Raw genomic sequence first — 23052 nt, 5'->3', positions numbered from 1 at the left:
GGTTCCTTTTCGTGCAGTTGCGCACTATCGGCCCCCACCGCCTGCGCCTGCCAAAGCCGTAAACACGCAATGCGCGAATGCAGCGTTTGTTTTCGGATGCGACATTTATTTAAAGGACTATTTCACAGATGGGGGTTTGGACTAAAAACAGAGAGAAACATTTTTGGGTGCAGGAGTGGGAGGACGCAGAGCAGGAAACCAGCCTTTGCCGCGTCCTCAGCGGGCGCAGTCGCCCCTTGCTGCCATGTGCTTGGAGGAGAGAGGTTCAGTAGGGTGCATAGCGAACACCGGCCGATGCGGGCAGAGACTGGCGGTGGTGGTGGTGGTGGTGGAAGTTGGGGAAGGGGAGGCTGCTCCTGGCGCCGCACACCGGCATCGGCGGGAGCACCGACGCCGTCATCGACAGGATGCCCATGCCCAGGTGCTCGTGAATGGACGGCAGCTGCTGCGGCTGGTCGGGCGAGAACCGCGACGGCGAAGGCGTGCGCGGGCTGACCGAGTCGGTCTCGAACGACGAGACCGTGTCCGACCGCACCATGCGGCAGGCGGACTGCGGGAACTTGAGGGACTCCTTGAACACCGGCGGCGGGAGATCGCAGCCCATGGGCCGGACGTACTGCTCGGACGGAACAATGTCGCTGACAACGTGCTCGCGGACGCCAGGCAGCTCGGCGAGCCCCAGGTGCACAATGGGACGCGTGTCGAGCGCCTGCTTCTGCGCGCCCACAAACATCGACGCCATGTGCGGCGTGGACGGGCACGTCGACGCAGGCGAGCACTCGGCGCGCGGCGTGTGCTTGATGGTGTCCATGTGCATCCGGTGGTGGTTGGTGTAGGCGCCCTTGGAGTAGAACTGCTTGTTGCAGCCGGCGAACGAGCACTGGTATGTGCGCTTGCCGCTGTGCGTGTGCCTGTGCCGCGCCAGCGACGACGAGTCCGAGAACCGCTTGCCGCACCCAGGCTCCTTGCAGCAATGCGGCTTCTCGCCCGAGTGCGTGCGCAGGTGGACCGTCAGCGCCGACTTTTGCACAAAGCTCTTGCCGCACCCGGCGTAGTGGCACGAGAACGGCTTCTCGTTCGTGTGGATGCGGTAGTGCCGCTTGAGGTCTGACTTGCGCGTGAAGCTCTTGCTGCAGTCGCCCCATGTGCAGTGGTGCGTGCGCTGCTTGTCGCGCATCAGCGAGCCATCGGTAATCTCGAGAATGTCCATGATATGCGAGAGGAGGGGGAATGAGGAAATAGAGGTGCGTTGCTCGTAATTGTTCTTCAGTGGGGACCGGTCTCGGGACTGGTGTGTCTCGTAAAGAGCGAGGGAAAAATAGTAAAGCGAGAATAGCGAGGAGAGAAACCAGTTCGACGGGCGTGTGTCTGAGGGAAGCACCGCCGAGGGTGGGGCAGGGTCTGACTTTAAGAGAAACGGGGGCCAAAAGCCTTTTGCAAGAATGCCAAGTGGAAAAGGGAAATAAAGAGACGAATTTAGAGCTCGGCCGTGTCCCCAGGGAACAAGGCCCGCCGCAAGCCTCTTCGTTTTTTTCTCTTGCTGCCCAGCTGCCTGCCTTTGGAAGGCCAAAGAGGGGATACTGGATTGACACCTGCGATTTTCCCCTGGTGCATCGCAAGCACTAAAAAAACACAAAAAATGGCTTTGCACGCCCTACGGATCCTTGCCAGTGAACAGCCTGCCAGCCTGCACCTTGTCGCGCAATGCTGCCCTCCTGCCCAGCTTCCATTTCCGGTTACACCGTTCACAAACGGAGCGGCCCCGCACCTGGCTGGACGGTACAGGTGTCGGTGGGCTACAATGGGCCGCGACAATGCCTGCCATCTGCTTCACAGCAAAGTCTATCAGCGCTGTCCCAACTTGGCACGCGCAGCGCACATGTATGCCGGCCCTAGCAACACCAGACGCTGTGTCGAGGGAGCCTTTTTCGCTGCTGCTTTCGCTGGGGGGCGCCACTGGCACAGGCTGCAAAAGGTTATTTGCGCTATAACCCATTATGAGAGTTACGAAAAAGGATATATTGGTTTTGCGATTGCCCTTTGTTTCAAACACACGCAACAATCTGCCCTTGTTGCCCGCCGTGTCACCAGGCGCTGCTGCCGGTGACCTTGCCCTATTTTCTGCCGGAAACCTCAGGGTGGCTTTTGCGCCAGGGATCGGTGACCGGCTTGTGCCTGCAACACCTGCGAGTCTCGACAGCGCCCTAATTAGGCGGGAGGGCCATTTGTTGTGCTGTTTTGCCGCGCTCGCTCCTCTTGCCCTATTCCGACCCACCCCAGCGTGCTCTGAGCTATGAACGCTGCTCTCGCGGCCTGCCGATGTGGCAAACCGTGCTATTGTGCCAGCTGCCCTTCTTCGGCACTGTGCACTAGTATGAAGGCTGCCCACGCTGCCTGCAATTATGAACGCATTTACGCTTGCCCGGGCTGCTTTGTCTAGTGGTCTGGCTGCGGTCGCGCATTCATTGGCCGCTTGTGTGCTTCGGCTCACGAGCCGTGGCCAATATACTGCATATTGCATTCATTATCATGTAGTGCGTGGCGGCACATACAAAATTCAGACTTCTGGCAAACAGGTAGATGGGAACTCGGCTCTGCGAGTCAAAAAAAAAAAGACTTCAGATTCATCGATCACAGACACTGCCGTCATGCACCAGCCGGAGTCTAAACACAAAATTAGCCGATTACAATTATTCGATCACAATCTGCAGCAGATCGCATCGCTCCTGCGTGTGGTATCGCTTTCGCCAGAGTGGTTAGAGGAGAAACCGCTAAATGTCATAGCCAAGTAGACCCCTTCAGACCGCTCTGCGCCAGGTGTGATCAAGTAAGATGACACCAGTCCTAGTTTGCTTATCCATTGCACTAGTGGCATTCACAAGGTATCAGGATTCCATTAGAAATACGCATGTCCGAGCATGCATACAACAGCATGACCATCGTACTCCCCGGTCCAGGGACCCTACTGATCAATAAGCTGCACCTCTAAGCAGCAGTGTAGAATAATCGATCGATCGAGTAATAACCAAGTGAAGCGCGAGTAGGTGGCATCAACTCTTATATCTCCTGGCACTCGCGACCTTTGCACAACCTACGCTCCATACGCAGATAGCCGATGAGTTAGAATCCGATGGAAAAGACCGCCTAGACTGGACTCTGGCTCTCCTCAACAACGATGGAATCAGCCAATCATGCGATTCCTAACGATTTAGTTTACCTTCTCGGAGTTCCTTTCTAGTACTAACGCCCACGGTCCAAATCCGCATTCAAAGTGGCTACATGAGCTGTCTGTGCGGCATAGCTGTTGCTAAATTTGTTAATGCCTGTGTTCCTGCACTTTGTGCTGGTACTTCGGGACTGTCCAAGCTTTGCGGCTCGATGAACTTGGCAAGTCGTCGTCCCGGACCAATATATGAACCACCGGTGCGAACTCCGTGGTGGGGGGGGGAACTGTTTTTCCCAACAAGCCACCATCCAGTGTAACCATGTCTACCGAGGGCCGAGGTAAACTAATATTTATACTGGTGCAAGGCCGGGTGAAATGTTTTGCCTTTAGCATTTCTCTCTCCCTCCCCACCTCCCCTCCGTAACGACCTAGCTTCAAATAACCATTCATATACATATCCTTTTTTCATCTAGTTTCATTATGCCTGGCCTATATTCATGGAAATCCACACCGGATCACGACAGCGGTCGTGTGAGCATGTTCAGCAGTGAGTTTCGCCCAAAGCTCTGTAGCAACATTCGCAATTACCTCACTCTCATATGCGTGTCGACAATCATGCTTTGGTTGCCGCTGAGTTTATTCTATGGTGCCATGTTTAAGCGCAGTGTCCATGCAAATAACGTATCACTGCAGCTTATTGATCTCGACGGTGGTCCGGTCGGTGCCAACATTACACAGATGATCTTGGGTATGCCCAAGGCGGACACTCTGCCAACATGGACTCGCATGGACAGCTTCGACTCGCTTGATAGCGTCAAGGACTGGGTTCGGAGGAGTGCATGGGGTGCGTTGGTTATCAACCCTGGGCTGAGTGGCCGGCTGGACAACGCTCTATACAATGGTACCGCTTACAAGCCAAATGAAGCACTAACCATGGTCCTGTCTAGTGGGCGCCATGTAATTAGCTCGATCATGTTCATTCAGCCAGCACTCTCAGGGGCTATTGCCCGAGTTGCTAACCAGTACTCGCTCAAAATGGTTGATGCATTTCAGTCACAGCAGATGGGGCTTGGCGGAGCTGACGCGTCCAAGACCAACGTAGAAGCCTTGCTGCGGCCAATTGGCTATACATCGGTCGATGTTGCCCCAGATGGCTTTGGCCTGGCGCCATTCGTCACGCTATTCGGCTTTCTGTGCATGGCGCTGTGTACTCTCTCGTTTTTAATCACATGGAAATTCTCAAGCTTCACGTTCTTCCTCAAGGTCAAGTTCCGCGATCTAGCTGCCATGTGGATTGCATTGCTCCTATCAGTCTCGGTATTCCTGTCGCTCCATTTCTCGCTTGCCTTTCTTGCGTACCGCGGGCCTGACTATGGTATTGAGGCCAAAAAATACACGGCCGGGTCGTTTTTCAAGATCTGGTTCACTGGTGCTGCTGTCAACATGGCGTTTGCAACGTGGCTCTTCACCTGGTTCTTGAATCTGATGCCCAAGTTCATCGCGCTTCCTTCCCTGGTCACCGTCATCCCTAACGTTGTCTCAGTTGCAACAACGCCTGAATTTGCAAGCCGCTTTTACAAGATATTCTACTGCCTTCCTTTCTATAACGGCAGCCGCATTTTCCAGACCGTGACGACAGGTGCGTATCCCCACAGCGGCAGATACGCCGGAATTCTTATTGCCGAGATCATCGCCATGCTCATTTGCCTGACCATCAGCATCTGGCTGCGCCAGCTCTTTGTGCTGCGTGGAATTTCAGATATGCACGGCTGGTACCGCTGGAATACATTCTTCCATGGGATGGTTCCGTATTACAAGGACGCCGCTGCTACGCAGCACAAAGACGATGAGAGCCAGATTGAACCTGCAAGCACTGCTCGGTCTCCAAGCTTCGACCACGAGTCTATTGATATCAACGATGCACAGAGCGACAACGTTAGTTTGCAAACAGGAAATCTTGCTTGCTAAATAAAAAAATATATGGTTAGACAGCCTCAAAGATATTCCTGGAAACTGATATACGGAGTATGAGGAACAACACAAGGCCAGCTGCATAAACGACTCCAGCGTAGATGACGAGCGGGGAGAAATCTGTTCCGTGGCCATAAATATCCAGTAGCCTCCCGCCTACTGGTGACCCAATCAGCGTACCGAAGCAGAATGAAATGAACAGGATTCCCAAGATGCTTGGCAGACGCTTGATGCCGAATAAGGTGGCAGTCACCACAGGCACAAGCGAGACAAAGCTGCCACTGCTGAAGCCAAATATCAGCGCGGCGACAACCAGGACAGCTAGGTTCTTGAATGGTAGCCATAGGACAAGGATACTGAACACCGAGAGGAACGTGTTCAGCAACAGGGCGTTCATCGACCCAATGTACTGCGCAAGAATCCCGGTTAGAACTCTACCAAAGAAGCTGCCAACATTCAAAAATGCAGAAATGCTTGCTCCCCAGGACGATGCCTCGCGGAGGACAATGACTGAATATGAGGGCATGTACGAGTACGGCAGGAAATAGCCAGCACATCCGGCCATCCCAAACAGAAACAGCGTCACAAACTTGAACTCACGCAGCACAGTATAGTCAATGATCTTGTCACGGCGCGGCACATCAACCCGACGCCTCATCAGCGGCGTGGCAGCCCCACATGCCCCGAAAACAAGCAACCCAGTGATTCTCAGTGCCCACTGCCGGCCAAGATGGTTGACCATGGCCCTGGTGGCAAATGACATCCATAGCCCACCGATAGAACTACCGGCCACTGCGACACCAGCTGCAAGTGGCCTGTATCTATCCATCCACTGCGAAGGTAGGCTCATTCCGGCAACTAGCAACCCTGAACCGCCAATTCCAAACATAACACCTTGCGTAGCAACTAGCTGCTCGGGGGTGGTGCATGCAGAGGCAGCAAGTAGCCCAGCTCCAGAAATGACAGTTCCTACTGCACCGACCCAGCGCGTATCGAATCTTTCGATCAAGACTCCAGCCCCGACTCCGAGAATACACATTATCGCATATTGCATTGTTCCAATCCACGCCAGAGTCGCTGAGGACGAGTTGGGGAACTCGCTGATCTTGTAGACCTGCAGATATACACCATAGGAATTGACGCAGCCGATGGACATCATCATATATACAAATGAGCCAGCGACAACGAGCCAGCCTCGCACAGTATCCGCCGCAGGGGCAGCGCTCTCATCAGATACATGCTCGGCCTCGGCCGGGAGCATTTCGTTAGCTTTCTTCGACATAATACGTGTGCTGTCAGTCATGGGAAGGGTGTACGTTAGAGTTGGCCGTGAAATTGGAACAGTAAAGTTCCATTCGTCGACGGAAGCCCGCTACTTTTTATTACTGCCATCCAAGATTTCACAACTGGCAGGCGCCAGAGTTTTCTTTGCCCGCACTTTACTCGCACTATGCATGGGCGATTGCTGGTGATCAACGAACCCCGTGGAAATATAGAGCAACAATGGTAGGCAAATCTTCTAAGCAGAACGGGCTGTTTCTGGCACAGGTCAAGCATTTGTTGCTTGAGATTTGTGGTGCTGCGGCCAAGCCGTTCCAAGGGATTCCACAATTTAATGCAGCATGTTCATAAATGGTCCTACCTGATATACACCACCATGCGGCGAACTAGTATACATGACTCATATATTGATCTTTTGGCAGACTATTCAGGCAGGCTAAATCGACAAGTATCCATATATTCTAGTTTATATTATGTTGACCAACTCATACCAACATCGCTACAGTATTGCAAATACATCGACCACTGTCTATTCTCAATAGCCCCGTTATCTATGGCATACTGATCATAGATATATTCACTTTCCAAAAGCCATCTTAAATGATCTGACGAATATCGTTCGACATTGACCAACGAAGGATAATAAACAGGACAAGGCCAACTGCATACACTGCACCACTGTAGATAAGCAGCGGCATGTAGTTTGTCCCATGTCCATACACATCCAGCAGGCGGCCGCCCACCGGGGAGCCCAGCAGCATTCCAAACGAGTATGAGATAAGAATGAGACCCAGGATGCTAGGCAACCTCTTAATCCCAAACAATGTCGCAGTTACAACAGGTACCAAAGATACAATGCTACCGCTGCTAGACCCAAAAAGAAATGCGGCGACAGCCAGGACAGCCAGGTTCTTGAAAGGGAGCCATAGACCAAGTATGCTGAGTACCGCAAGGAATGTGCTGAGAAGTAGAGCATTGGTTGAACCGATAGACCCAGCGAGTGTCCCAGTTATAATCCGCCCAAAGAAGCTGCCGACATTTAAAATTGCAGAGATAACTGCTCCCCAGGATGGTTCCTGGTGGAGAACAACTACTGAGAACGACGGCATATACGCATACGGTAGGTAATACCCAGCCATTCCAACGATCCCAAACAAAAACAATATCACAAACTTGGCGTTTCCAAGCACTGTGTAGTCGATTATCTTGTCTCTAGGCGGAACATGTATCCGGCGCTTCATCAGCGGCGTAGCTGCTCCACACACAGCAATTAGGAGCAACCCGGTGATTCTTAGTGCCCACTGACGACCAAGTCTGCTGACCATAGCCCGAGTGGCGAACGACATCCACAGACCACCAATCGAACTACCAGCCACAGCAATTCCCGCTGCTAGAGGCCGGTACTTGTCCATCCACTGCAAAGGCAAGCTCATTGCAACAACCACAAGCCCCGATCCCCCGATGCCAAATATAATTCCTTGGGTGACAACAAGCTGTGTAGGCGTGGTACATGCGGAGGCGGCTAGTAGTCCGGTTCCAGCGATGATAGTTCCTACTCCACCGACCCACCGCGCATCAAAGCGCTCGACCAATATACCTGACCCAACAGCTAAAAACCCAATAGTACCAAACTGCATGGTACCAATCCACGCCAGGGTAGATGACGGAACATGTGGGAACTCGTTGATCTGGTATTCCTGATTATACACCCCATATGAGTTGACACACCCAATTGACATCATGAAGTAAATGAACGCACCAGCGACAACAAGCCAACCGCGTAGGGTGTCTGCTGCAGGGATGGCACCTGAAGGCAATTGAGTATTCTCTTCACAATCCTCGACTATAGGTTCACTGGAAAGTATCGTGGAAGACTTTGTGGAAGGCATATCTATTAGCACTGACAGTGTACTTTTGTAGGTAGGCAAGGATAGAGAGATTTGAGTGAGGCATTTTGTAGTCTACTACAAACCTATTTTATACAATAATCGCCATACATTTCGGTCTTACCAGCAACTTTCGGAGTTCGGTTTGTCAGCACATCCCTCGCTTCATGCACGAATTATTGCACCGCACGATAATTTCTGCTCTCGGATTTCATTTCATGTGTCCCCGTGCCAGTATGCAATGCGAACAATGGTACGTATAATTGTTATTTCATCGTGACAGATATTCAATAAAGCGATTTTACGAAATAAGGCGAGGCTCACTGAATCATGTAATAAAGGTGGTAAACTATACCAAGTGCCAGATTCACTTTGAATATTGGTTTAGAACGGTCAATAGTATTTTACTTTGGCTAATAGGTGCTTGGAAACAAAGATACGGAGAGTATATACAAGAGCAAGGCCAGCCCCATACAGCGCATCATTATATATTGCCAGTGATGTATAGTTGGTTCGACGCCCATATATATCAAGCAGCCTCCCAGATACTGGCAAAATTGCAAATATACCACACGAAAATGAGATGAATACAAGTCCTAGCATGCTGGAATGGCATTTGATTTCAAACAATCATGTAGCTAAAACAGGCATTGATGAAACAATACTGCCACTGCTAAGACCAAAAACAAACGCAGCCACAACTAGAGCTGCAGTATTCTTGAAGCGCAACCACAATACCAAAGTATTGAGTACCGGGAGGAATCTATTTAACAACAGAGGATTCGTCGGATCGGTGTACTGAGCAAGAATAGTAGCGAGAATATGCTCAAAGAAATTACCCGCGTTTAGTACACCCAGGATTTTTGTTCCCCAGGACAATGCCCTGTGTAGCACAACTACTGGGAACGGCGGCATATACGCATACAGTAGGTAATACCAAGCCATTCCAACGATCCCAAACAAAAACAATATCACAAACTTGGCGTTTCCAAGCACTGTGTAGTCGATTATCTTGTCTCTGGGCGGAACATGTATCCGGCGCTTCATCGGCGGCGTAGCTGCTCCACACACGGCATTTAGGAGCAACCCGGTGATTCTTAATGCCCACTGGCGACCAAGTCTGCTGACCATAGCCCGAGTGGCGAACGACATCCACAATCACCGATAGAACTACCAGCCACGGCACCGCCAGCTGCTAATTGTCAGTACTTGCCCATCCCATTCTAGGGCTCCTGCTCCTGTGGCAACAGTAGAGGCTGCGCCAACTTTACTAGGTCCCCCAAGGAAGACTGCATGTGCTTGCAAACTTTGCTAATAGAATTTACATGTTGGGAATGGCTTGAGCCATCTTGTATAGATCAAAAAGCTTTGCTCAGAGAGCTGCAATCCACGGGATTTGCTTTTCGATTCCTAGTACCAATAATAAGATGTGGAAAAGAGCATTTTAAATATGCCTCTTAATAGCCTCTGGTATATCCTTCTGGTCTGATTATCAACAAGCTTGAAAATATACGGCAATTGCTTGCAGGAGAAAACAGCACGCTTATGCTTTGATGGAGGGCCGTCCCTCAGGCACAAGTAGTCGCTGTCACGAAAGATATATTGCTGCTATTTCCATTCACGGAGAAGGTAGTGGCCGTCTATTTCATCGAAACTAAGCCTGTGGCGGTTAGTGCCCAGTGTCATGCATATCATGCAGTCTTCTCGAACATAACCAAGGTACCCTCTGTGTCCGACAAGAAGCACGCTGAAAGGGACATCGACAAGAAACTAGAATTCGTTACCAACCGTGGAGCTGGGTATTCTCAATTTAGGTTTTCAGAAAGTGAGAAAAAAGGAGCCAGTCAGCCTCGTTGAGTCTGTTGATAGGCGTATTCGGTCTGATCTTGGTGGCACAGGAGTAGTGGTGATCTTGACGTGTAGATATAGTGAAAGGAATAGAACTGGAGTGTCTACGGTCTGTACCGGGGGCCGCGCCTTCTTACAGCCATGGTCTTAGGCTCTTGATCTGCTCTGCTGGATATCCCTGGATAGTGGAGTACAACCCTCACAACTTGGTGCTCCAATGCCAACACAGCCAATTCACAGATCTAGTGTGGTAATTGATCAGACCTCTTTGCTTCGATCCACATTCGAGTCCCGTGAACGAATGGTGGAAAATAAAATAAAAAAGGCGCCCCGGAACTGCCTAAAGCGCCGGGTCCGCGGGCATTATTAACTAGTCCTGCTCTGCAACAGCCACCTCTTTATCGCTTCTATTTTTCGCCTCGCATTCTGTATTCTTAGAAAACTCAACTTTTATAATGAGTCGGTTCTTTGGCAGCAGACGCAATGCGCTTATCACCCTGGCATCGGCTGTCACTATATCACTGGTAGCCTACCTAGCATATGAGGTGTATCAGGAATCAAAGGACGAGCACGACGGCACCGACAACGACGACACTCAGCAGGACCATGCGGACGAGGCCGTGATGCTGGAGCACGTCGAGGAGGTTATCCAAATAGCCGAGTCGATGCCGACCTCGCCTGTTGCGGCATCGCCACCAAAGCTCAAGCGGCGACTGGCAATCAGCGCGCGCGGGATTCTGTTCAACTCGTCAAACCCCAGCGACAAGTGGTCAGCAGATATCGACATTAACCCACAGGCGCGCATGGCCCTTGCACGGCTAGCCAGTCTGTATGAGTTGTATGTTGTTGTGGTCGTTCGCTCCGACGATGACAAGCAGCAGATCATCCGGGCACTGGAGAATGCTGGCATCTTGGAGACAACGATCGGCGATAGCACAGTGTGGGTGGATAGCGAGTCGCAGCGCTCGTCGATTAGCGATGCGCCGTCATCAGAAATTTCGGCAATATTAAACTCGTCGAGCTCGATCCCACCGCCGTCGCCGACCCGCAGGACTGGGCTAATGTCGGCATCCAATGTGCTGTTCTGCCAGACAGAGGAAGGAAAAGCACATTTGGTCCGCCATTTGCTGACCCTCAACGGTGCTTCAAAGTTCACTCGTCCGCGCGCGCACGCCGGGTATGCTGGATATATTGATACTAACCATGACGTTGTAAACCATCTGGCAGGCGTGCTTCACAGTGTCACGCACGTCGTACCCGGTGCTCCCACGGCCACGCTCATCTCCAGGGGCGAGGTGCCTGGCATGCTGACAGCATACACAAAGACCGATGACAACCCAGCCCCTGCGGCGTCGGCCGGTCCGAGCAGCGTCTCCAAGTCTGTCGAGGTGGTCAGCGATATCGCTGAGTCGACGCTTTATCTGTAGCCAAGAATTCTAAAGACTGTTGTTTTAGTTTACTTTAAAAGATTCTGGTAGCTGTTCTCAAATGCCTCTCTCTCGTCGTCGCTGACAAATTTTGATGCTCTCCAGAACACATTGGCGGCGGCATCCAGTTTGGTGTTGTCGACCAGGAACTTGAGGTAACCCAACCACGGCTGGGTATCATGCTCGTTGAGCTGGCATGCAAGCTCATAGAGGTTCACTGAGTGCTTGGTCTCGCCAATCGGCTTCTCAAGGGCCAGGCACCGCTCATAGAACTTGAGTGTCGGGAAGGCATGCCGAATAACATTCTGGTATGCACGGCGCACGGCGTCGATATTGATCTTGCCAGTGGGCGCACCCGCCGCAGCATTAGCGGCAGCATCCTCGTCATCGCTGTTTTCCTCGTCAATGGTGACAGTGTTAATATCGGCAGCTGCGCGAAGCTGCACAGTCGGCGGCAGCTTCGCGGCCCAGTTGACGAAGCGAATCTGCAGGAATGCCTTCAGCTCGGTGCTCTCAGAATTGAGCTGGGCAACGCGCACAAAGGCAGCCAGGTACCGCGACTGGACGCGGTCTGACGACAGATCGCCAGCCTTGAACCGTTCTTCGGTCCAGTCAAGCCACAAATCCCACAGCTTGCGCGACTGCAGGTTGTGCGCTAGGGTCTCAACCTCAAACAAACGCTCTATCCGCTGCGCTGACGCCAAGCCAGATCCTGCCCTGTGCGCCTCGATTAATGCAGTAAGACGGCTGTGCCAGAGAGAGTCGGAGTCTGGGAACCGCAAGGTCGCGTCAGTCAGCCAACTCAGCCTGGTGGCCTCGTCGCCATTCATGACGTCAATATACATCAGCGCCAGCTTGGGCGTAAGCCGCTTGCTCTTGTCTTCGATGATGACAGCAAATGCACGCTCGACAAGAGCACCAAAGTACTGTTCCAGACTTTTCATAGTATCCGATGCCACCTGCCACTGCTGCAGGAACACAATGTACTTTTCCCACATCTCCGCGGTGTCGACATCCTGCAGCGCCTGCTTGAACTTGTCCACGGCCTGCCGCAACGCATCGACAAACTCGGCAGACTGAATGTTGACCGATGCCAGATGAACTGTGCTTAGATATGCACGCGCTTGCGGGTCATGAGCAAAGTCGCGGGCGATGGAGTCGAAAACCTCCTGCCGAGCCTGCTCCATATCGGAAAACTGCAAGTAGATGGCTGCAAACTGCTCGCGGAAGTCGAGGTCCTGGGGAATGGCAACAATGGCTTGGGCGTACACCAGCTTGGCCACAGCACCCTGTAGCACTGGGTTGGACTCGGTGGACATGACCTGTTGCTGCTCTTCAGTCAGAGCCTCCTCGGAGCTGCGCAGCTTGGCCAGCTCCTTTTCCTCAAGCCTCTGCACCATCGACTCGCCCTTCTCCTCGTCGAGTTCGGGCAGCACGATCATGTTGTCATCTCCATCCTCCTCCTTTTTCCCCTGTGTCTCGGCCTTTTTTTCGCTGTCGATTCCCAACATACGCCGACGAGCCTTGATCTTCTCCACCAGCATCAGCTCGAGCCTAAAGTACTCGATCCACAGCCGCTTGTCCTTGGGGTTGACCCTCAGGCCACGCTGCAGCAGCGCCCGCGCAGCACTGCCATTGACATTGACCTCAAACTCGTAGGCGGCAGCCATAATCCACAGCCTGACCTCGTATGGATGCGCCTGGATGGCCCGCGCAAACAGCTTGCTCAGCAGCCGCATGTTGCCCGTCTGCTCCTTGTTCGGGTCAACACGCGATTTGACAAACTCGATATACTGCAACCACAAGACCACATCAGCCGAGTGCCGGAACAGCGCGCGCTCAAACAGTCCGTTGATGCGCTGCTCGATCGAGTAATCGCTGATGGTGGTGCGGCCCTTGACGCCCAGGCGCTTCTTGCGCTTGCGCCGCAGCGCATCGACGTTGATCTCGTACTCGATGTAGCGCAGGAAATCAACCCGGCCCACGCCGCGTTTCTTGAGCGCGTACTCAAAGTTGGTGCGCTTCTTTACGATGCCCTTGAGCTCGACCTTTGTGAAAATTTTCTTGCGCTCCAGGTCCTCCAGCTCAGGCACCATCTGCTCGAGATGGTACTGCACAGTTTCCGCCATGGTTTGTGAATCTGATGCCGCAGACTATGTAATTGTGGAATGCAAAGAAGAAATAAAAGCCAACAAGGCAGAGAGAAGAACCGTTGCCGGCCGCAAGATCGCGTGTATAGCCACTTCAACAAAAAAAAAAAAGTCTGCCCGCCGTTGATTAGGATCTAGTTGGATCCGGAAAATGATTAGGCGAGTGATCGCAGACCGCGCCCAGTCTGCATTTAATCTTCAACCATCACCCAGGTAACTGAGGTTTACCCTGCAAACCAACGCCTACCATGAGGGAAGACAGGAGGATGGCTACCATCGGAGCCAGGCCAACCGGTACACGGCATACATACCACATACGTTACTTACGACGATGCCAGCCTGACTAATCGACCAGCCGCTAGATCAGTACGGGGCTCGTTCCACGGCCAATGATTGAACAAACCGCCACGTGATCTTCATCCTCCTCCTTACAGTTATAGTGGTTTTGCAGATCCATTTTCGTGCGACAGCAGCATCGTAGCACCCATCAGCAACTCTTTGACATCCCGCCGAACGATATGGAATACGTGGGGAGGGCAGATTCAAATGCTGGGTGTGGCCGGCCACAGAGCGTGCTGGCATCCGCTGCAGCTGCCGCCGAGTCGGCTCACCAGATGCTGGAAACGCCGCACTGTAACCCAGAATGCATGGGCCAGTCACCAATAGTATATCGGCATTTGGGCCATTTCTCGCTTCCCCACACACCCACTGCCTCAAGCCCGTCCGCCTTGCCCGTCAAGCAGGAGTTCGCAATTCCCGATTATATGAAGATAGCTGATGCAAACAATTAGATGGCCCCGTCTTTCCTTTTCCCTCCTCCCCACCAACTTTTTTCTCCGCCCAGACTTTTCCCCCTCTTCTCCTTGACGTCCCTCCTTTCCATCCCTTTTTCCGTGTATATTTCGCGTAATTTTATTTCTTTCCTCTTATTTCGGTAACTCTGAACGCCCTGTTATCCATCACTAATCATTACTCACGCACGCAAGGGCATCACAACCACCTGCCTCAAAGCCCGATCACTTACATAAGTCCGCCAGATAGACTGTGGTTTGCCTGCGTGGTTGCCGCTGCTGCATCATCACACGTAAATTATTTATGACATGGACGCTATACCACGCAGCGCCGCAATGTCGCCACCATCGCCATCTGAGGACCCGCCGTCATCTACAGAGCAGCCCAAAAAGCGGGAGCAAGTGAAGAACGCATGCGTTAATTGCCAAAAGGCGTGCAAAAAATGCGACTCTGGGCGGCCGTGCCAGCGGTGTATCAAATACAACCTGGTCGACACCTGCGTGGACTCGGTGCGCAAGCAGCGGCGAAAGGGCATAAAGCGTGGGCCGTACAAGAAGCGGAAAAAGGAATCCGACCAGGTGTCGTCGCAGTCAACACCACAGCCCACCCCGCCGCAGTCCGCCGGCCCCTCGTCGCAGCCGTCGCGTGGCAGCCGTGTGACAAAAAACAAACGCTTGTCACGGTCGCTATCAACTTACGGACGCCACTTTACGCCACGGGTTCTTGGACCTGGATCCATACCGATTCTGCACAACGACGAGTACGAGGAAAGTAGCACTGATGAGACAGAATCACTGCAAAGCAGCCAGATCGCCTCGTTCGATGCGCTCTCGCTCTCCCCACCCTTGATGACCGCCCCGCAGCACCAACAAATTTTTATTCCTGCAAATCCTCCAGCCCAAAGCAGTAGACATGAACCACTGCCACACACTCAGAGTCAGACTCCCTACTACCAGTTTCAACAGACGCGCGAGCCCATTCGCCTGCCGCCCATCGCGTCGTTCGACCAGGCGCACCCGGTCATACAGCCCCCCACAACCTCGTCTCTGCATATTCTCACGCACGTCGCGCTTAGCTCTTCACCTCCTGCTGTGCCCGCTCGCCCACCTTACGCCTTACCACCGCTCCCGCTGCCACCACAAATTCCGGGACCAACCACTCAACCTATCCCGCCCCATTTCCCGCCACCCGACCACCCCGACCACTCCGACCCGCAGGATCCGCGTCGATATACGCAAATGAAGAGCTCGCCACCTTCTCCATCCTCGCCTGATGCTGAAACACACATCCACCGGCTATCGCAACAACTTGGAAATGTGCATATCGGCCAGCAGTCACACACAGAGGACAACGATGAACACGCGAACACACGTGCTATCACCAGAACTCTTCCATCGGCGAGTTCGAATTTTCGGGCTGGCAACGCTGACGCTACACAGACAAACGACTACTAACCTGCTTAATTTATTTTCTCGCGTAATGAACATTCCACCACTCTTGCAGTTTTCTACTGGGTGTCATTGCCACGGTATTGGCATAGAAATGGGTGTGAAGCGCGGCAGCCTCTGCCTAATGCCGACAGCTGGTGTGGACGCCGCGGTCGGAGCCCAGATGCAAGGGAGACAATTGGGGATTTGCCATTGGTACGAGATGGACTCTTTCGAGTACAGATTTTAAAAGGCGAGAATCAGAAATCGGCGGTTAACCGTCCTGAACGGCGTTCATGGTGTAGTCGGCTATCACGTATGCTTCACACGCATAAGGTCTCCAGTTCGATCCTGGATGAACGCAATGGTTCTTTTTTCTTGTTTTGCCACCAGCCGATCCGGCTCCTTTTTACCCGGGATCGTTGGGGGCGCTAGTGGGGTTGACATCCCCGCAGACGTGTGCAACTGACACCTTGCCTCTGCCTACTTTTTTTTTCTCGATCGATTCTTCTTGAGGCCAGAAATGACAGCCCTGATGCCTGTGGCAGCCCTGACAACTATGTATGCCCCAACGTGTCAGGGCAGACATATATCGCCCGCATGTCTGCTATGTACACCGCCTGCTTTATAAGCTCGCACATGCGCAGCAACATTTGCCGGCTTTCGCAGTATCCACAACTACTATCTATCTCAGTTTCTTATTTCGTTCTTTTTTAGCGCCAGCACCACACAGCCACAATGTACACCTGCCCTTGCTCAGGCTGCAGCCAGCTCTTCGACACCCCCATCAAGGTGATCGAACATGTGCGCACAGCTCACTTTTACCCCGACATTAGCGAGTTCTGACCAGCTCATATAGACGCCACATATAGACTTCCTCAATCTCTAGATACACACTTCATTCTCTAAATATACAATTCAACTTTGCTCAGTAGACACACCATTAATCAGCCAGCACACCTACAGTCTAGAAACAGGTGTTTTGTTTGCATAACCACTGACTACTAAACAGCAACGGCCATGTCGGGTAGGAAAAAATCGGACCATGGTCGTCTGCCAGTCATGGTAATTGGCAGTGGGTCCACTGTGTTGACATTGGAGCTCTAGACTACTCTTGTGCCGCCATGCCAACGCCCAAACCACATGAAATTGGATCCCAAGCTGGCCAGGCTATTTCATGTTCTTCACTCTGTCTTTCATATTACATTTACTCACTCTACATATAAACTCGTAACTATGCATTTGATCCCAAAGGTTAACACCACTCACTACACAATCTGAATCCGCAGAATTGTCTCCTTATTCAGTGGGCTCTGCAGCTACTTTGTCCAGTGCACCGTCGTCAGTATGATCATTGCCCGGACTACTGTCTTGCACATGGTCTTTCCAAAGTGCCCACTCAGCAAGAGCGTGTGGCTCATCAACACCACACTCGGCATATCTGAAAACCAGCCAGGTATGAGATCGCAGCCTCCAGCTCTTTGGGATGGAGGAGTGGCACCATGGCCCCATGAAAACTGCCCACGAACAGCCGCAGCGAGAGCCTGCTGTCCTCTTGTCTCTGCTGACTCAACCTCTGGCCACAACTTTTGACACGGATTCCGATAGAGCTTCCGTCGATGTAGATCATGGCGTAGCACACAGATGGTCTTGGTCCTGGTCCAATACTGGCGCACGGATACGCAAAAACAAAAGCAAACCGATTTGCAATGCGCATTGCACCTCCTATCGCCGGAAGACCACCGCTTGCAGATGAGGCACCTGTATGCTGCCTGCAACACCGCCAGGCTGTGCATAAGCTCATGCGACTTCATGTGCAACTGCAATATTGCAGTGTCGCATTGATTTCTGCGGTCCGCTAAGGCTGCCTGCCACTTTGGGGAGAGATAGGCAGGACCGTGCAGCACCTTGGGAGCGCCTGCCATCGGCTCTTTATTAAACTGCTGCTGCCCCTCTCCTTTGCACAGTCCCTAGCTCCCTAACCCCTGCCCACTAGTCTTGTTACATTTTATTGCTCCTCTATGCCATTCTTGAAGAGCGGGATATACCATGGGCCACGGCTATCTGACGAACAGCGGATACAGGTAGGGGTCGGCAGAGCCATGCATGGAAATGAACGGAGGTGCAGGCATCTTATCTGAGGAAACCTTTGCCTGTTTCTGTAGACGGCCACTGCATTAAGGCTGCACCTGGATCCTGTGGGCAGCGGAGATAGAGCTATCATTATCGCCGGAATATGCTGTTACAGCCTGACTCTCTTGCTGGTGCTGTATTGCTGGCTCAATTACAGCTACCACCCTATCCGGGCAAAGAATGTGCGGCTTGCCACAGTCATGTACATCACAGGCCTGCTCTGGTTTGTGGCAGACTTGCCAACAAACGGCCACGTCAATATTGTCGGCTCCTGGACGATATGCAAGCTGTGGGCAATCTGGGGCCGTGCGGCATTGGTATACGTGTCATCGTGCTGTATTCTAATGCGTGCATATGCGCTTGACCTGGTATTCAATCGCAAGCAGCCATATCGTGGGTGGGCGGTCCTTGTGCCTATCATCATCATCGCAGTGGTTGTTCTCTCCTACTGCATCACGGGCCAGCTAGTTAGTGACGACCTGACAGTCGCATTCATTCCGTCGCTGCAGCTCTGCTACTACAGCGATGCCTTCCGGTATGCAAGTCTGTCGATTGTGTGGCTGGTCTGGCTAGTTATTCTGTACTACACCATTCGGATTCGCAGAATCACATCCTCGTTCAACGAGTTCCGCAACTACCTTGCGCAGTGCATCATTGCATTCCTGCTCATTGCCGAGACCACGGCACTGCACATTGCATTCCCGAGGTACCCGCTTAACAAGACTGTTCGTGTTGTGAACACGGCGTTCGACATATTCATCAGCAGTGCCTGTATCTGGATTGTCCTCGCGTACCCAGCATACAAATGCCTGTTCGATCGTGGGGAGTACCTCAACCAGTGGCTCTGGAAGCTGCGGGATGACGGGCTCCAGAAGGCGTACGGGGTGGAATCGAACGAGACGTACCTGGTTGGACAGATACAGTTTTCCTCGACTGCCCAACTGCACTCTGACTACAAGCGGCAGCTTTTGTGAGTCGCAACTATAAATATATGCTGTACATGTTTTATAGAGAGCATGATCCAGCCCAATGAGGGACATTGCGATTGGAAATAGGCAGGTGCGATCAATCAGTTCATCTCACTTACCCTTTCGGGTATTCTGTGACAACATGTGTTCATATAAAGTCCACAGGTTTCATATGGCAATGCAGTGTTGGGTCAGTGCACAGGTCGCTCAGGGATATCATCTAGTCACACAGGAGATAGATTCCCAAATAAAACCTGGCGATTGAGGCTGTCTGATCTCTAGCATGTCGCTGATATCAAGCACAGCACACAGCGTGAATGTTTGGGAGACGTATCCTGATGAGAGCGCCGTTGAGAGCGGCATAGCCACTGTGTGTATATAATAGGTAGCTATTATTTTCTTCAAATTCTAACGAACTGGCGCGGACAATAGCTTGGACTGTGTCTTTCTGGGGCTTTAGCTCATCTGGGAGAGCGTATGACTGAAGTTCATAAGGCACCGTGTTCGATCCACGGAAGCCCCACTAGTATTCTTTTTGCCCTCTTTTCCTTTTTACATTGTGTATCGCTGTTACCGCCTAGAGGGTTTGTGACAAATAACTTTATTTTTCTCAAAGAATATATCGAGACCTGCCGCCATTGCCCATTTCAGATATGGATGCGAGCCGTACCGGCTCAGAGCTCATATCGCTGTATCCGTATGGGAGATGATCTACACCGCTCACGCTGTCTGTTTGTTGCAGAGCCGCTGAAGAGGCTAGGCTCCCTGGCTGGTGTTCCAAGCAATAGCTGTGCTCATCATTGGCGATATGAGATAGTGGCTGATGAGCAACAGACGTCTCTTTGACAGTATCCACCAGAGATCCATGCTTGAACTTCGAGTAGCCTGACCTGCTGTTCTGCATGATCGGTTCCATTGCATATTCGTTTCGCAGGCCATCCCGCGACAGTTTATCGAGCCACTCTTCGAGGTATTCGTCGCGACGCAGGATGCAATTTATAACCGGATAGCCAATTAGAATCCAGATGGCAACGAATCCTGTAGCAAAGTCGAACGCAGCCGCAGTACCCCTGATGCTTCTGCTCAACGAATGCTTGTTATTAAGGACCTGGACCAGTGTGGTCTCGAGGTCTGTCGAGATGCTTAAGACAGCAAAGAAAGCTGACTCGCGGAACTCATTGAATGACGAGTGGATATTCCGAATCTTGATTGTGAGCGCAGCAATCACCACGCTCAGACACCAACGAATGGACATGCAGGCGTAGCGGTAGTGTGTAATGTAGTGGCAAGTCTTGAAAAAGTCAATGTACTTTATCGTATTGCTCTCGTCCACTGCCTGGCTCACAATGCACAGCACAAGGACTGAGCAGTACATTGCAATGAGTGGAGCCCAGTACCGCAGCCCACGGTTTGTTTTGCGTTGGTTAAAAATTCTGTCCAGCGAATAGATCCGGAAAATGACAGTGCATGAAAAGACATACTCGAAGGCAAGGTTGACCCAGATACCCCACACCTGGCATTCGCGCCAGATCCCTTTGTTTTCAATGAGTCCGTTGCACACGCAGCTTCCAAAGAACCAAATTACAGCCGACAGATACATGACCGTTGTCAAGGGAAGGTTCTTTGCGCGCAGAGGAGGGAATTTCCGGTTGAGCCATGCGAAGACCAAAGCAGCAGCCGTTATGGCGTAGAGTGCTAAACCAGTGTACAGAATAGCCATGTCCGAAGGACCGATGGGGTCAGCAACTGGGCGCGGCTTACCAGGTGTGGGTGTCCCTGACCACGCCCTCGGGTCAAAGGTTTTATGTGGAGTAGTATACACGGATGCCATTAACTAGTAATCCAGAATAGCGATAATGCAACAAGAACGGTTCGAAACAGAGAGGGGAAGCAGCGTCTACTCTGCTGTTCCAGATTATTTTCGGCATTTTTCTAGGCGTTGGTCCGATCGACACTTGCTCGGAATAAATGTAGCCATCTATGCGCTTGGCCACTGCCCCTTTGCTTGGTGCCACGATCTACAACTGGTATGTACTTTCCAGCATGATGGGCAATGTCGATCTCAATACATTGGGACACGCCGTTGCTGGTTGGTGCAAACAGCAATGCTGCTGGCCGTAAGGGATTTCGGTGCTGCCTTCTCTACAGCTTGAAATGAATCTCCAAGTATTATAATGTATTGCACAGCGTCTTGTCCTCAAATAAACCCAGCTTAGACAGCAGCAATTCCACGCCGTGCGTTAGTAATGTACTTGTTCAGATTGAACGCCTCGGGTTGCCACTCGCCGTTGAAGATACACAGCACCTTCATCATGGGGTGGTAGTCGAGGTCAGGCAGCAGCTTGGGTGTGATTAGGAAGTATTGCGACGACCCCCTTTTGCAGGCTGTATCAACAATCTGGCGGTGAATCAGGCGCTCGTTGCGTTGGTCCATGCCCTGGTTGATCTCGTCGACGACACGGAACGGTGCAGCCACCAGGGCCTGAAGCGATTGCAAGTACAGGATTGTTGAAACAGCACGTTCGCCACCCGACTGGCGGTGGTTGTTGAGCGGCTTGAGCGGCTCATTGCGACGGAACGAGACCATGATCTCAACACCCCAGTTGTCATAGTCCTCGTCGTCCTGCGGCGAAGCACTGTCTGGTTCCTGGCCATTGGCGGCAACTGCTTCGGCAATGATGCCGTCGCCAACCCGCTTCAGGCGCACCTCGCCCATGCAGTCCATGCGATCAAACATTTGCTGGAATGTCGCACCGATCTGGCGGACCAGTCTTTCCAGCGGCTGCTCCCACTGCTCCCTCAGCCGCTCCTTCTTCTTGCGCACCTTGCTAAGCTCTGCTTCAGCCTTGCGCAGTGTGTCGTGCATGGCCTGGAGCCGCTGCTTGCGCTCCTCGTACTGCTCCATAACACGCGCTGTGAGACCACTGTTTGACGCAAGATTGAGGCGCTGCTGGCATGTAGACAGCTCGATCTCGAGATCCTCAAACGACGCATCCCGCCGCTGATTCTGCAGATCACGTACAGCCTGGCGCTCGTCGTCACTCATTTTCTCCGTGAGGCTCCGCGTCTCCTCTAGGCAACGTTTGGCATGTTGCTTGGCCTCCTCATAGCTGGCGTTGGCTTCATCGAACTGGCGCTTGGCATCTGCGATGGCCTCCTTGTATCGCTCGGCTTCGACTCTAAGCAAGCGCAACCGAGCCATGTCGCTGTGGCCCGACAGGCTGACGGTGGCAATTTCATGTATCACTGAAGCTAGCTTGTCGACAATTTGAGCAATGCTGGCGATGGTTTCAGCACGGCGCCGTGCATTCTCGTGCTGCATCTCAGTGATCCGTCGGCGCTCTTGTTCAGCCGCTGTACTGGTGCCCTGTGCGTCACGCCTCTCCTCTTGTATCATGTTTGTCAGCTGTGCTGACTTCGTCTCGATCTGGAGCCTTTGTGTCTCCCACATACTGACCTCCTTGTTTTGGCGATCGCGCTCCTTCCTTAGCTCCTGGCCTTTGCTTTCTACCTCGCGGTGTTTATCGCGCACCTTGCGGTCCTTGATGCTGAGCTTCTTCATCTTCTTCTCATTCTCGGTCAGCTGGTCACGGAACTCATCCATCTCCTTCATGAGCCGGGAACGTATTGCCTGGACCTCCTCTGTCTCGCCAGACGACAGGAGACGCGCTTGCGGCTTGATCCGCGCTGTCATCACAGTCGATGAGTGGGCACCGTAGCGGCCACGGGTGATGGTATACTTTGTGGCATCGGCGACATATTCCTTGAATGCACCCTTGCGCTCGATTGCCTCGTTGTCTACACGTCCGAGGGCGACTGGCACCTCATGGATGTTGTCCTTGTTGCATAGCGCTGCCAGCACCGTGGGGTGAGCCTCAATAAAGTCGATCGCGTAGCCGTCGAACCCAAGCTCCCGGATCGTATCACGAGGCAGCGGAGGGTTGAAGTCGCTCAAGCTCTTGTGGTAACTCACGACATCGATTCTGAGCTTCATACGGTCTAT

The 23052-nt window shown here is 52.4% G+C and overlaps 9 protein-coding genes and 2 non-coding genes across 11 annotated transcripts; 6 read left to right on the top strand and 5 right to left on the bottom strand.

Annotated features, from left to right (window-relative positions):
- Positions 1-265: 265 nt before the first annotated feature.
- Positions 266-1210, bottom strand: DL89DRAFT_257620 (uncharacterized protein; the record flags this gene model as incomplete). Its single annotated transcript, XM_040885544.1, has 1 exon — positions 266-1210. The coding sequence occupies one exon, from the start codon at positions 1208-1210 to the stop codon at positions 266-268; it is 945 nt and encodes a 314-aa protein (XP_040744005.1).
- A 2607-nt stretch (positions 1211-3817) lies between these two features.
- On the top strand, positions 3818-5134 carry DL89DRAFT_293011 (uncharacterized protein; the record flags this gene model as incomplete). The annotated part of the gene is made up of 1 exon (XM_040890358.1): positions 3818-5134. One exon carries the CDS (start codon positions 3818-3820, stop codon positions 5132-5134), a length of 1317 nt encoding a protein of 438 aa, XP_040744004.1.
- Positions 5053-6471, bottom strand: DL89DRAFT_267587 (MFS general substrate transporter). Its single transcript, XM_040887561.1, has one exon. It carries the CDS (start codon positions 6438-6440, stop codon positions 5151-5153), a length of 1290 nt encoding a protein of 429 aa, XP_040744003.1. The 5' UTR covers positions 6441-6471; the 3' UTR covers positions 5053-5150.
- A 453-nt stretch (positions 6472-6924) lies between these two features.
- DL89DRAFT_267586 (MFS general substrate transporter) lies at positions 6925-8327 on the bottom strand. The gene has a single exon (XM_040887560.1). The coding sequence runs from the start codon at positions 8305-8307 to the stop codon at positions 7015-7017; it is 1293 nt and encodes a 430-aa protein (XP_040744002.1). The 5' UTR covers positions 8308-8327; the 3' UTR covers positions 6925-7014.
- A 2206-nt stretch (positions 8328-10533) lies between these two features.
- On the top strand, positions 10534-11686 carry DL89DRAFT_267585 (uncharacterized protein). Its single transcript, XM_040887559.1, has one exon. It carries the CDS (start codon positions 10608-10610, stop codon positions 11577-11579), a length of 972 nt encoding a protein of 323 aa, XP_040744001.1. The 5' UTR covers positions 10534-10607; the 3' UTR covers positions 11580-11686.
- A 1305-nt stretch (positions 11687-12991) lies between these two features.
- DL89DRAFT_223395 (snoRNA-binding rRNA-processing protein UTP6) lies at positions 12992-13708 on the bottom strand (the record flags this gene model as incomplete). The annotated part of the gene is made up of 1 exon (XM_040884638.1): positions 12992-13708. A coding segment is annotated over one exon (717 nt), but the record flags the coding sequence as incomplete, so codon positions are not given.
- An 862-nt stretch (positions 13709-14570) lies between these two features.
- On the top strand, positions 14571-16013 carry DL89DRAFT_267584 (uncharacterized protein). Its single transcript, XM_040887558.1, has one exon. It carries the CDS (start codon positions 14830-14832, stop codon positions 15973-15975), a length of 1146 nt encoding a protein of 381 aa, XP_040743999.1. The 5' UTR covers positions 14571-14829; the 3' UTR covers positions 15976-16013.
- Positions 16014-16238: 225 nt separating this feature from the next.
- Positions 16239-16312, top strand: DL89DRAFT_t69. The gene has a single exon. It is a non-coding gene; the product is annotated as a tRNA-Val (tRNA).
- A 1621-nt stretch (positions 16313-17933) lies between these two features.
- On the top strand, positions 17934-19132 carry DL89DRAFT_267583 (uncharacterized protein). Its single transcript, XM_040887557.1, has one exon. The coding sequence runs from the start codon at positions 18282-18284 to the stop codon at positions 19053-19055; it is 774 nt and encodes a 257-aa protein (XP_040743998.1). The 5' UTR covers positions 17934-18281; the 3' UTR covers positions 19056-19132.
- A 367-nt stretch (positions 19133-19499) lies between these two features.
- Positions 19500-19572, top strand: DL89DRAFT_t70. Its single transcript has one exon. It is a non-coding gene; the product is annotated as a tRNA-Phe (tRNA).
- Positions 19573-19634: 62 nt separating this feature from the next.
- On the bottom strand, positions 19635-21186 carry DL89DRAFT_316465 (uncharacterized protein). The gene has a single exon (XM_040891070.1). The coding sequence runs from the start codon at positions 20878-20880 to the stop codon at positions 19660-19662; it is 1221 nt and encodes a 406-aa protein (XP_040743997.1). The 5' UTR covers positions 20881-21186; the 3' UTR covers positions 19635-19659.
- Positions 21187-23052: the final 1866 nt, after the last annotated feature.

The sequence above is a fragment of the Linderina pennispora genome (genome assembly GCF_002104995.1).
Source record: "Linderina pennispora strain ATCC 12442 chromosome Unknown DL89scaffold_6, whole genome shotgun sequence".
Lineage (NCBI taxonomy): Eukaryota > Fungi > Kickxellomycota > Kickxellomycetes > Kickxellales > Kickxellaceae > Linderina > Linderina pennispora.
Note: the sequence above shows the minus strand (reverse complement) of the source record. Positions and strands in the feature narration are given on the sequence as shown.

Bases quoted from the DNA above. Each gene is read 5' to 3' on its own strand.
- DL89DRAFT_267584 (XM_040887558.1), top strand. From the start codon at position 14,830: ATGGACGCTATACCACGCAGCGCCGCAATGTCGCCACCATCGCCATCT.
- DL89DRAFT_267586 (XM_040887560.1), bottom strand. From the start codon at position 8,307: ATGCCTTCCACAAAGTCTTCCACGATACTTTCCAGTGAACCTATAGTC.
- DL89DRAFT_267583 (XM_040887557.1), top strand. From the start codon at position 18,282: ATGTACATCACAGGCCTGCTCTGGTTTGTGGCAGACTTGCCAACAAAC.
- DL89DRAFT_267587 (XM_040887561.1), bottom strand. From the start codon at position 6,440: ATGACTGACAGCACACGTATTATGTCGAAGAAAGCTAACGAAATGCTC.
- DL89DRAFT_316465 (XM_040891070.1), bottom strand. From the start codon at position 20,880: ATGGCATCCGTGTATACTACTCCACATAAAACCTTTGACCCGAGGGCG.
- DL89DRAFT_267585 (XM_040887559.1), top strand. From the start codon at position 10,608: ATGAGTCGGTTCTTTGGCAGCAGACGCAATGCGCTTATCACCCTGGCA.